The sequence below is a fragment of the Lampetra fluviatilis genome, chromosome 26, assembly GCF_964198595.1.
Source record: "Lampetra fluviatilis chromosome 26, kcLamFluv1.1, whole genome shotgun sequence".
NCBI classification, from domain to species: domain Eukaryota; kingdom Metazoa; phylum Chordata; class Hyperoartia; order Petromyzontiformes; family Petromyzontidae; genus Lampetra; species Lampetra fluviatilis.
Genome location: NC_136300.1, coordinates 11,106,941 through 11,120,165, shown reverse-complemented (window position 1 = coordinate 11,120,165; position 13,225 = coordinate 11,106,941). Strand labels below are relative to the sequence as shown.

Sequence of the window (13,225 nt, the reverse complement as noted above, 5' to 3'; positions counted from 1 at the left end):
ACGCGCACACACACGCAAACACACACACGCACACACACACGCACACACGCACACACACGCGCACACACGCACACACACGCGCACACACACACGCACACACACGCGCACACACACGCATCATCGCGCGGAGCTTTCAGATGCGCTTCTGCGGCCGTCTGGAACGCCTCTGCCTTCGAATATTAGACAGCCTCTGGGGACGTGCGCTTTTCAATCATCATCATCATCTAGATATAGAACTCATCTCTGTATTAGTGCATATTGTGTTTAGGTTGTTGTCCTTCCCCTGCACGTCCGATTATCACGGCTGGCTACGTGCGGTGCGAAAGAAGTTCAACGCACATCCACCTGACTCACCTCTAGCCAGTGCTACACACATGCACCCTTAGCTGAATGTAGTTGACAATTGTCATCATCATCATCTTCTTTTTCACCATCATCACTGTAATCACCAATATCATCAACATTACCATCATCAACCTCGACATCATCGCTATGATCATTGTCAACATCAACGTCATAATCATCATCGACTTAACCATCATCATAATCATCGTAATGAATGTTATCATCCTCACCACCACCACCACCACCATCATCATAATCATCAATCTCATCACCACCATCACCATCACCACCATCACCACCATCAACCTCATCACCACCACCACCACCATCACCACCATCAATCTCATCACCACCACCATCACCACCATTACCACCATCACCACCACCATCACCACCACCATCACCATCACCACCACCACCACCATCACCACCATCACCATCACCACCATCAATCTCATCATCACCACCACCACCATCACGACCATCAACCTCCCCACCACCACTACCACCATCACCACCATCATCACCACCACCATCATCATCATCATCACCACCATCATCACCACCACCATCACCACCACCACCACCACCACCATCACCACCACCACCACCATCATCACCACCATCATCACCACCACCACCATCATCACCACGACCATCATCACCACCACCATCATCATCACCACCACCATCATCATCACCACCACCATCATCACCACCACCACCATCACCACCACCATCATCACCACCACCATCATCATCACCACCATCATCACCACCACCATTATCACCACCACCACCATCACCACCATCACCATCACCACCATCAATCTCATCATCACCACCACCACCACCATCACGACCATCAACCTCCCCACCACCACCACCACCATCACCACCATCATCACCACCACCATCATCATCATCACCACCATCATCATCACCACCACCACCACCATCATCACCACCACCATCATCACCACCACCATCATCATCACCACGACCATCATCACCACCACCATCATCATCACCACCACCACCATCATCACCACCACCATCATCATCACCACGACCATCATCACCACCACCATCACCACCACCACCACCATCATCACCACCACCATCATCACCACCACCACCATCACCACCACCATCATCACCACCACCATCATCACCACCACCACCATCATCATCACCACCACCATCATCACCACCACCATCATCATCACCACCACCACCACCATCATCACCACCACCATCATCATCACCACGACCATCATCACCACCACCATCACCACCACCACCACCATCATCACCACCACCATCATCACCACCACCACCACCACCATCACCACCACCATCATCACCACCACCATCATCACCACCGCAGGGCTCCGCCGTGGACGTGCGCGGCGTGAACCCGTCGCTGCTGCTGCCGCCGTCGCTGTCGCTGTGGAGCTACGCGGGCTCCCTCACGACGCCGCCGCTCTACGAGAGCGTCTCCTGGCTCATGCTGCAGCAGCCCATACACGTGAGCCGCGAGCAGGTGAGCCCCCCCACCCCCCCACCCCCCCCACCCCCCCCATCCCCCAACCCCCCCATCCCCCAATAACAATATGTATGCACATTGTTATTGTACCTCCTGTAGTTTGACGTATAGGCATGCATTTCAACAATGTATTACTTGATGATTCGCTTCCAAGCAGCACTAAGTTTGTAGCTATCCGAACGGTTAAAATTATTTTAACTTCTTTCAATTTCGATGGATTCTCTAATTAGTCTTGGCCAGTAGTAGCTAGTTTTGCACAGAACTTCAACATTATCAAAATCAATTGAGTGTCCTTGTTGGCACGCGTGTTCTGCTACTGCTGACAGTTGTATTTGTGAGTATTTAATATTTATTTGGTGTTTTTTAGTCTCGTGCTGATCATTCGTCCTGTCTGCCCAACACAACATTTGCCACACGTGCAATTAATCCGATGCACATCTTCTGTTGAAACAACAGGAGGTGTGTTGGTACAACACCGATGTGCTGTACTAGTAACGAATTGCCACGTTCTGTTTATGTGACAAACCTTACTAGTTGGCTGTGTCGGGTGGTGGTGGGTTTAACGACACATTTATATTTACGCGATCTAACCCACAAAAACCTGTATTATGGATGAATTTGGTCGCGAAAGCCTACGCGTTAATCATCATCAGTAGTGGCAACATTATCAGCAGCATCATCAGTAACAGTAGCATCAGTAGCAGTACTCTCATTCATTATCATCATCAGTAGCAGCAGCAGCAGCATTATCATCAGTAGCAGAAGTACCCTAATTCATTATCATCAGTAGCAGCAGCAGTGTCATCAGTAGCAGCAGTACCCTAATTCATTATCATCAGTAGCTGCAGCAGTGTCATCAGTAGCAGCAGTACCCTAATTCATTATCATCAGTTAGCAGCAGCAGTGTCATCAGTAGCTGCAGCATTATCATCAGTTATCAGCAGCAGTGTCATCAGCAGTATACTGATCAGGAGCATGGTCATCATTATCATCATCATCAGCAGCAGCAGCAGCATCATCGTGATCCCCTGTCTCCCTGGCGCTCCCCCAGATGATTTTCTGGCAGGTGGATGATGCCCTGTAACCCCGAACCATGACTAAACCTCCCCAGAGGGACAGCGAGATGTGATGCTGGCAAGGAGGGGGGCGGGGGGGGGGTGCAGAAGGGGGGGGAGGGAGGGGCGGGGTGAATAGTGAGTGATGGATGGAGGGTGGTGGTGGTGGTGGTGCAGATGCAGCTGTGTGGATGGTGGCTGGTGGTGAGTGGCGAGGTGGTGAGGGATCCGTGGTGTGTGCTGGGTGGTGAGTAAGGCGTGTGGTGCTTAGAGAGTCGTGGTGAGTGATGAATCGCAGATTGGCACGTGGTGAGTGATGTCTGAGTGATGATGGTGGTGGTGGGTGATGATGGTAGTGAGTGATTGTTGATTGTGGTGGTGGGTGGTGATGGTGGTGAGTGATTGTGGTGAGCGATGATAGTGGTGGTGGTGTTGGTGGTGATAATGACTAGCGGGGCCAAGTATAACCCGAGCGCAACGAGTGTGCCTTGCCACAAACCGATACTCATTTTATCGACCCCTTGAAGATGATGGGTCGAGTTGACCCCTGGGACTAGCCATGCAGGAAATCCGCTCTTGGCCCGGCGTGGCCGCTGCCACCGCTGGCGGCTGTTGCTCGCCCGACGCTCGCCAGCGGTCTTTGCGCCTAATTGGGCGACCAATCAACGGCCCGTGCGGCACTGTGCGGCCTAATTGAGTCGCCCCTAAATTGATTTTATTTCTTACAGAGACCGCGCTGCTCTTTTGGAATAATAATAATAACAATAATAATAATAAAACAACATTTTCGGTGGTTTGAGAGTCTCATGTGGCTCATGACCACCACGCCGCTGTGGTGGTGGCGGGGAGCAGTGGCGCAGTGGTTAGCGCACTGCGGTACGAACCCAGTCGACCCGAGTACAATTCCCGCTGACGACCAATAACAGCGGCGAATATTTTAACCGGTCCTGGGCCTCCCCCTGGTCGACTCAGCCTCAAATGAGTACCTGGTGGGGTGTATAGTAAGCATCGCCACTGGGGAGAGAAAGGCGGCCAGGCGTGGTGCTGGCCACCCACCCCCTCGAGTGCCATGCCGGCCTTGTCTCATAGGTGTTCCTTAATCCCACTTGACCCGACAATATACTGAGGCTATACGGGGGATCTTTGTCTGTGGTGGTGGCGAAGCTGCACATGGCCGTGGTCTGTAACCCGGCGCTGTGGAGGCATCGGCGAGGCTTGGCGGAGCACCGCAGAAATGTTCCGAACTCCCTTCCCGTGAGCGTCGAGGAGGAGCCGTTCCCTGGTGGCTCGCCCCGGGAGATTGGCGGCAGAGCGGCGAAACGGCAGCACGCTACGATGGCGTGGGTTGCATCTCCGCGGTGGTCATCCTCTGGGGCGCATTCTGTCCTTTGGCAGCCAATTGTTCCCCGGTCTCTCGCCCGTCGGCCATCGGTCCGCCTGAAAATGCACGGCGTGACCTGCCAACGCTCGCCGTGAGGAGCGCTGGCCGTGATTTGTCGATCGACGGTGCCGAGGCCATCGCTGGGAGAGTTCCTTCGTGAAATGTAGCGCGGCGATTTTTAACCGTGCGGCACGGTGGGGGTATGGGGTAGGGGGTGTTGGAAGCCGGGTCATTGTCAGGTCCAGTTACGTCTGGGAGATTGGATCCTAGCGACAAGGAGAGGTCGTTCGGTGGAGCGAGTCGCGTCGAGGCGTTCCGAATGCCCTGGAGAAACCCAATCCGAGCCCACACCGCCGTGGGTGACCCACGTCCACAGGACAGGGCATTGCCAGAGTGGCGACGTGACGGTGTTACAAAGGGGGCATTCAGGACGGCAGCACAATCTCCGTCGCAGAGGAATGGTGTCCATAACAGATATTTTTTTTTGGGTTAGATCGCGTAAATATATAAATGTGTCGCTAAACCCGCCACCACCCGACACAGCCAACTAGTAAGGGCTGTCACGTAAACAGAACGTAGCCAATTCGTCACTAGTACAGCACACCGGTGGTGTTTTTTGATTGTCCGTGAGTGGAACTCGCATATCGGTTACTACTTGTTCTAAGCGGGGTCAGAAACGACAGTGAATTGTCCAACACCAAGCCGAGACTCTTTAGTCGTGTTTACGAGTCGGTGTGCCATCCCAATGACAGCTAAAGGACGCTGCCGTGAGCCTCGGGTTCCTGGTCAACCAGAAAATGTTCAGATTTTTTTTTGGTCCGGACTGAGCTTCACCCAAGTTGTCAGACGTCCAACTGCTGCTGCTGCGTTGGCAGTGAGTGCACGAGTGCCACTAACAATAACAACTCCTCAAAGCACTCGTCAACAGCACGGTGGGCCTTAAAAGGAAGAAATACTGAGTGCTTAAAAAAATGTTTAACGCTTATATGGAACTATGGTTTTTAATGCAAAAAGAACGGATAATACACCGTAACATGATAACAAATGTCATGTTAATAGCTTCAAAAAGTCAGTCTCCACTTGTTCGCCATCATCGTCAACATACGGCTGGAATCTTCTCTGGGCGGTCTCCAGAGCCCGGAGGCACATTTCTTGTGGCGTCGTTGCAAATTCTCCGAAGTGTTAACATGTTTTTGAAGCACCCTGTATTTAATAGGTGACGTGTTGGGCAGTGGCCCCCTTCTTAAAGTCCCATAGAGAGGGGGGCCAGAGAAGTAGAATTCACTCGACCTCTCTGGCCTCTTCCGCGCGTTGCGCTGAAGGGCTGTTGCCCGAAACGTCGCCTATTGTACACTTTTTTACGTTTGAGACGGCGGTTGGATTCCGCCTCGTCGGAGGCAACCGGTGTCACCATCAGCCGCACGGGAACGTCAAACAGCAGGCCGATGCTGCGCCGCATCTCGTTCAGAACGTGGAGGATTTAACGACGCAAGCCACAGTCGTGCAATTGTGGCCAGGCAACCGGAACTATGGGACCATAGAGCAAACTCGTAGAGATACACAGGGACTCGTAGAGATACACAGTGACCTGTATAGATACTTAGAGACTCATAGAGACACATAGCGATACGTAGCGACTCATAGACAACTATAGACGCACAAAGATACATTAAAGACAAGCCACATTAGTGCGACTGCGGCTATGCAAACCAAACAACCTATGGGCCGCACGGTAACTCAACTGCGGTCTGCGCTCCTTGAACAGAGGAGGAGGAACAACGAAACGACACGAACAGTAACTGCTGAAATAAGAATAAGCTTTGCGCTTGATGTCAATAAAACAGCAGGTGTCAAGATGTTCAAACACCTTTTGCAAGGAATCAAGTCTGAATTAACCACACACTGTACTTCTGGCAAAACTTAAAGAAAAAACAAACATGCTCTGATGATGCATTCAATGTCTTTGAAACTGATTGGCCTAGACCAGACACAGACGTCTCTATGCCCTCGTCTCACCAGTGTCAGACCAGAGAATGCAAAAAAGTCAACAGGACAGAGGCAATGCAAGTGTCGAAGCATTCATAGCTCGGGTTGGGCAGTTATAGTCTATGGGACCTTTTTGCCAGTGTCAACAAATGTCCCGTAGACGTAACTGCTGAAGCCCTCTCGTCATGGCCAGCAACGCGGTGGCTCGGAGATGTTACCTCCCTCGCCTGGTGCGAAGCAGCTCGTGGGCCCGATCCCGACCCTGACGCCTGCTGCTGTATATTTGGACTTTGCGGTGTCTCTCTCTCTCCCCGTGGTCACGTGGATTTTTCTCCGGGTCCTCCGGTTTTTGCAATCGACGTCACGTGTTCAGAGTTTTTGGCTGCTATAAATGTCCACGTGATGATGAGCCACTAATTCGTCGAGCTATCATTTGTGACCAGGTGGCTTCTGAAAAAAAGAGGTCTTTGGCTCAGTGGGCCTTACTTGGTTAAAATAAAATAAAAATATATAGTGTAAATAATAAAGTATTTTATAGCAGACCTCGACATTGCATGTATGTTGAAATTCTTTCGCACCGTACGTAGCCAACCGTTCTCATCGGAACATTGACGCTTAGCCCCTGCCCCCGCCGCCGCCGCCACCACCACCGCCGTCACAACCACCACCACCGCCGCCACCACCGCCACCGCCACCACCGCCACCACCACTGCCACCACCGCCACCGCCACCACCGCCACCACCTTCACTGCCGCCACCACTATCGCCACCGCCACCCACCACCACCGCCGTCACCACCGTCGTAACTACCACCATCGTGCGCAAGAAAAGAAGGCGACGTTGTTGACGACATTTGTCGAGCTGCTGTTTTTGTCGTCACGTGCGTGCCACTCGCGCCTGTCCTCACGTCCGTGCTTTGCCCACGCGATGTCGTTCGGCGGTCACGACGAGGCCGGCTGCGAAAAAAAACCCCCACAAAAGTCCATCGCGTGGGCTTGCCGGCGAGCGAGCGGATCTCCTCCACCTTGCCCCATGCCCTTGGGGGGACGTCGCGTCCGATAACCATCAATCCACCGCTAATGGGGACGTCTGCACTTTCTTCAGCGTTTGATTTAATCGCCGGTAATGATGTTCGTACCGCGAGGGGTGAGTTTAATGGACGATTTATTGCTTGAGTGCGGTCGGTATAATAATAATTAGTGATAATATTCGCGATGATTCCGGCCCGCGTTCCCACCACCGCCGCCGGGAAGCGTGCCAGTGGGGCCCGGCCTTCTTGCGGGGAGCCCCAGCGATGCAAGCACCAATGGCAAAGACAAAGATCCCCCGTATAGCCTCAACAGACTGTTGGGGCAACTGCTGTTAGCGAGCACCTAAGAAGGCCAGCACGGCGCACGGTGGTGGGGTGGGGGGGGGGTCAGTGATGTGGCCAGCACCACGCCCGGCCGCCTTTGTCTCCCGAGTGGCAATGTTTGTTTGACATGTAGCACCAGGGGGGGAGGCCCGGGACCAGATTTGAGACAATCGCCGCTGGCCTTGGGCGCGAGCGGCAGCCGAGCTCGGCGACCGCCGGGTTCGTAGCGCCGCACCACCACAGCACCGCACCGCCGCCACGGCGATGGAAACGCCGCGGTCGTCGTGGGGGAGCCGCGTGGGTTCACCCTGCAAGCTGCTGGGGGTGTAGGGGGGGGGGATTGAACCGGCAACGATCAATTCGGCGGTCGTGGACGTCCTTGGGCCGCCCAGCTCGCTTGCTCGGCACCAGGGGTCGTGTTCCAATCCGTGGCGTGGGCATCGCGTGGCTCTGCTACGGTCCCACTGGCTGGGGAGTGCCCCAAGCGCCGGCACATGAAGAGGAAGGGGTCGATGTGGGGGGGGGGGGGCGAATTAACTCCTTGCACCAGGGTCCGTGCCGACCCCGCGCGCTATGCGACAGTGGGAGACGCGGCACGGGAGCTCTCTGCTGACTTTCATCAGCTCTCTCGGTCTCTCTCTCTGTCTATGTTTCTCTGTCTAGGTCTCTCTGGCTAGGTCAATCTATATTGGCGACGTTTCAGGTGATATCCCTTCTTCGTTGCAGGATCTGTGTATCTCCCTCTGTTTCTCTCCTCTCTCTGTCTCTCCCTCTCTATGTATGTTGAACTTCTTTCGCACCGTAAGTAGCCAACCTCTTTCTCTGTCTCTCTGCTGCCCCCCCCATCTTCCTTTCGCCCTCCTCCTCTCTCCCTCCCTCTCACTGTCTCTCTCTCTCTCTCTCTCTTTTTTACGATCAGAGGAAACGAGAAGATGCTCGGTGTAGTCGGCACTTTGCTTCGTTCATCATTTAGTTTTTTTCAATGCTTTGCTTTATGTGCCCCCCGCTGTTTAAATGAAAGATTTTACGAAATATTTCACGCTCTGCTCCTTCTTACCCCTTCCCTCTCTCTCTACCCCCTCTCTCTACCCCCCCTCTTTCGTGTTGTGCGCGGTGCAATTAGCGCCACAGCGCGTGGATTTATAGCGTTTATTTTCATTTGTTTGCTGGTGACTGTGTATTTCATATCGAAATCGCCTCCAGTGCTGTTGCTGTTGGCGGCAATAAAAGTTGTTTAAAAGTCAAAAAGTCTCTTCCCCTCCCCCCCTCCCCCCCCTCTCTCGGTCTCTCCCCCTCTTGTGAAACCCTGCGAGAGGCTCGCGTGGGTGGCCCTGGGTTTCGTAAGAGTCGGACTCGCGCGAGCGGCGCGCAATTAATTAAAGCGCTCGCTGGAGGCGACCTCTGATCCGCCGTGGGGGGGGGGGGGGGCATCTGGGGTGGGGGGTGGAGTGGGGGCAGCACGCCCCGTGGGCTGTTTCAGTCACCACCAAAGACAAAGATCCCCCGTATAGCCTTACTGTTGGGGCAAGTGCTGTGTCACGGCCGCCTTTGTGTCCCCAGTGGCCATGTTTTACACATCTCACCGGGCACTCATTCGAGGCTGAGTCGACCTAGGAGAGGCCCAGGATAGGCGCAAATAATCGTTACCGGTTTTGGTGGCCGTGAGCGGGAATCGAACTCGGGTCACCAGCTTCGTAGTGGGGCGCGCTCACCGCTGCGCCACCGCTCCCTCCCACCGCCACCCACGACTCACGCGCCAAATGGCACAACCACCGCCACGAGCCACAACACCATCACTTCCGCCGCCACCAGCACCACGGCCCACGCAGACCAATGACGCAACACACAACGCCAACCACCGTGGTTGGTGTTGTGTGTTGCGTGTGGTTAGAGGCAACGCCGTTTGATTGACCAGAGTCAAATCTTGATTTAAAGCTTTCGTGACTGCAGGAATTCATATTCTTTGGGTCTTTCGGTAAAATCACGTAGATAGGTTCAAATAAAAAAACAAAAAACTACGACGTTTCGATCGCAACACAAGCGGTCGTCATCAGGAAAAGGGGGTTAGCTTCTAAAGGCAAACTGCTTATAAAGGTTTGAAATGGGCGTAGCCCAAATGTCAGCAGCCAATGTTACATTTGGGCTCCGCCCATTTTAAACCTTTATCAACAGTTTGCCTTTAAGAGCTAACCCCCCTTTCCTGATGACGACCGCTTGTGTTGCGATCGAAACGTCGCAGTTTTTTGTTATTTTATTTGAACCTATCTACGTGACGTTACCGAAAGACCCAAATAATTTGACCAGCGTCGTTAGTGTCAGGGGTTTAGGATTCTGTTGAATAATGTGGTTACGGGGGTAGAGCTCAGTTCTGGTTGACGAGCGTGGTTGGGGTTGGGTGTGGGTTACTGGTGTGGCTGGATTAGAGCTACTTATACTGGATGAATCTGATGAGCTGTTAAGCTCTTTCTCAAAGATGTCCAGGCTTAGCACAGCGTCCGGTCGCCTCGCGCTGTTGTTATGTGAGCTGCTGAGCGTGATGGGCGTGTTGTTGTTGTTGCTGCTGTTGTTGTTTGTGTATTGTTGTTGCTGACCTGTCTCTGCATCTCTCTCCGCTCACCAGCTGTCGCGCTTCCGCGAGCTCAGCTTCTCCGGGGAGAATGAAAGGAGCCGACCCATGGTGGACAACTTCCGACCGCCGCAGCCACTGTGTGGCCGAGTCGTCACTGCCTACCCGTGATGACCTCGACCCTTGACTCTTGACCGACACCTTTGACCTCTGACTGGACTTGCCAGACTCCGTTCCTCGTGACCCACCGCTACTGCCTTGTAGGTCAGTATCAAACTCCAGAAGCAGTCCCTCGGTTCACGTTTTTTAATCCATTCCACGAAATCTACTGTTAACCAAAATAACCGTTCATTTAAGAGAGAGCCGGTCTCCACTGCCAGAACAGAGAACATAATCATGTAAACGAAGCCAGTCGAGGTCCGAACGCCTATGAATGGGCGTCCCTGATTGGCTGAGGGCATGGCTCGGCCTTGCTTACGAGCGCTCGGATTGGCCGAAAGTGGCGCCCCGCGTGTATAACGTAAACGTGCCGTTCGCCAAAATGTTAACGTTCAGTCGAAACAGTGGGGGTCCTATGGGAGGCGAAACGCTAACCTAAAACCGTTAACCGATGTCACTGTTAACTAATGGACTACCGTACAACCCCTTATCTAATGGAGAGAGGGGGGGGGTCCCTTTCCTACACACATTTCCATCAGCATTGGTGGAAGCGAGCCTGACTGCTGGTGCCACACGCTGAATGTCACAAACCAGCCCAGAGTTCTCCTTGCATGAAACCGATGCCGATGGAATAATAATAATAATATAAATGATATGCACTCCCAGAAGGCTGCCGTGCGGCCGATGTGATGCGTAAAAAAAAAATGACACTCTTTATTTGTTCATGCGGAAATGGGTAGGAGGCGAATTTGTCCACTTTATTATTTTTGTTGAGCAATCATCTGGCGCGTGTAAGTAGCGTGTAGGCGAGTAGTGGGGGGGACGGGGGACACTCGGTAAACACGGAGAGGGCCGACCGTGGTGGGCGGCGAGGACCGGAGTTCTGGACCAACGGCGACGCGACGCGACGCTGACCACGCAGCTTTTGCACTAAACGCAATGAAGGTGCCCCTGTGACGTGAGCGTCTCTTGAAGAGCAATATTCGTACGACTGATAAAAAATAGTTAATGAATCACTACTGGGCGAAGTCTACACGTGATCACGTTATCACCTTATTATTAAGTTCAAATGCAAAACGAATTGACGTCATAGGCGATATTCGTTATTATTGTGACGCGCTGCTGCGACGTGTTGTTGTGACCCGTTGTCATGACGCCTCGCCGTGACGTGTCGTTGTTGACGCGTTGCCGTGACGCATCATCGTGACGCGTCACCGTGATGCTTCGTTGTGATGCGTTTGTATCGACTGCAATGAAATGCAAGGGGGGGATGATCGTGAATCGAAGGAACACGCAAGGACGCGGTTCCCTTCTGCTGTTTCCCCCCCCCCCACCCTAAATCTCCACATTCAGTCCTAATGGAATCGCCCACTCGCTATGAGATTATAGGAAAACTTCGGACCATACTTTTAGATAACGGAGAGAGGGGTTTGAGTTAACGACGTCCGTCTCAACGACGCCGACGTCCGGAAAGAACACCCTCCCCCCCATTCGAGACACAAACATCACCACACCTCCCGGATTTGAGATTCCTCCTCCTCCACCTCCTCGAAGCAACTGCTGGAACCGGACACTAAAAAGGCGCAAGCCGCGGGAGTGTGATCGTGGCCGTGCAATCCTCACGTCTGAGCCCGCGGGGTTCAACAAACCAGTGGATGAGGAGGAGGATGAGGATGAGGAGGATGAGGAGGATGAGGATGAGGAGGATGAGGAGGATGAGGATGAGGAGGATGAGGAGGAGGATGAGGAGGAGGAGGAGGATGAGGAGGAGGAGGGAGGAGGAGGAGGGAGGAGGAGGGAGGAGGAGGGAGGAGGAGGGAGGAGGAGGAACACCCAAACGACACGAACTCCATGCTGACGCCCTCTGGTCGTGGCCAGCAGCAAGACCTTGACATTTGCCATCTTGTAGCTCCTGAACATCTTGCTGCTGCTGCTGCTGCTGACATTGTGCGCAAGAGTCGACGATTCCAGGAGGGGTGAGGTGGAGGGGGGTTGGATGTGGGAGGTGAGCGATGTTTGGGTGTGATTTGTTTTTTTACAAAGGAGGTGTATCGCGACCAAAGGATCCCGGAGCGTGGGCCGATCTCGTCGGGTCAGGGAACGCAAACAGGGTTAGACCCCTCAGCAGGGCAACGCGTCACTTTGTCAGGGTGGCCCCAACCCCGTGCCTGTCACGAACGGGGTGCCGCGGGAGGGCCGTGGGCTGTGCGGGCAGCACTAAGGGCAGTGCCCACGAGCCGCACCCACAGCTCGATGAATGAACCCCCCACGACCCGCACGGTTGTGCGGAGAGGACCCCTCATCCGGCAGGGGATTGGCGGCAAGGGCTGTGCGTGTACCCAAGTGCACGGGGGTATTACTGGAATGCGATAACTGAGTGCTTGCTGCTGCTGCTGTTGACACTGATGCTTGCGGTGCTGCTGTTCGTGTTGGTGGTAGTGGTGGTGATGGTGGGGAGCGGTGGCGCAGCGGTTAGCTCGCTGTGCTACGAGCCCGGCGACCCGAGTTCGATTCCCGCTCACGGTCCAACACCAGTGACGAATATCTGAACCGGTCCTGGGCCTCCCCTAGGTGGACTCGGCCTCAAATGAGTACCTGGTGCAGTGTGTACGCATCACCACCGAGGAGACAAAGGTGGCTGGGCGTGGTGCTGCTCAGGCCTTCATAAGTGATCGCTGACAGCACTTCCCCCAACTTTCTCTTGTGGCTACACAGGGTATCTTTGTCTTTGCCAATGATGTTGCTGATGATCATTATGGCTGTCAATGTCGCTTCCGCTTGTATAACTGCCGATGCTAATATTAATGTTGCTGCTGATGCTGATGTTGGT

The 13,225-nt window shown here is 53.7% G+C and overlaps 1 protein-coding gene across 3 annotated transcripts in view; it reads left to right on the top strand.

Moving 5' to 3' along the window:
• The window catches only part of LOC144942086 (carbonic anhydrase 7-like), a 33,797-nt gene extending 21,666 nt beyond the window's left edge, over window positions 1-12,131 (top strand). For 2 of the 3 annotated variants that reach the window (XM_078868766.1, XM_078868767.1), the window contains exons 6-7: window positions 1,736-1,891; window positions 10,291-12,131. In XM_078868766.1, coding sequence (XP_078724892.1) covers window positions 1,736-1,891; window positions 10,291-10,407 — 273 coding nt within the window. In that variant the 3' untranslated portion in view covers window positions 10,408-12,131. The remainder of the gene's footprint in view (window positions 1-1,735; window positions 1,892-10,290) is intronic. The other variant, XM_078868768.1, reaches the window with a different exon arrangement.
• The last annotated feature ends 1,094 nt before the right edge of the window (window positions 12,132-13,225 follow it).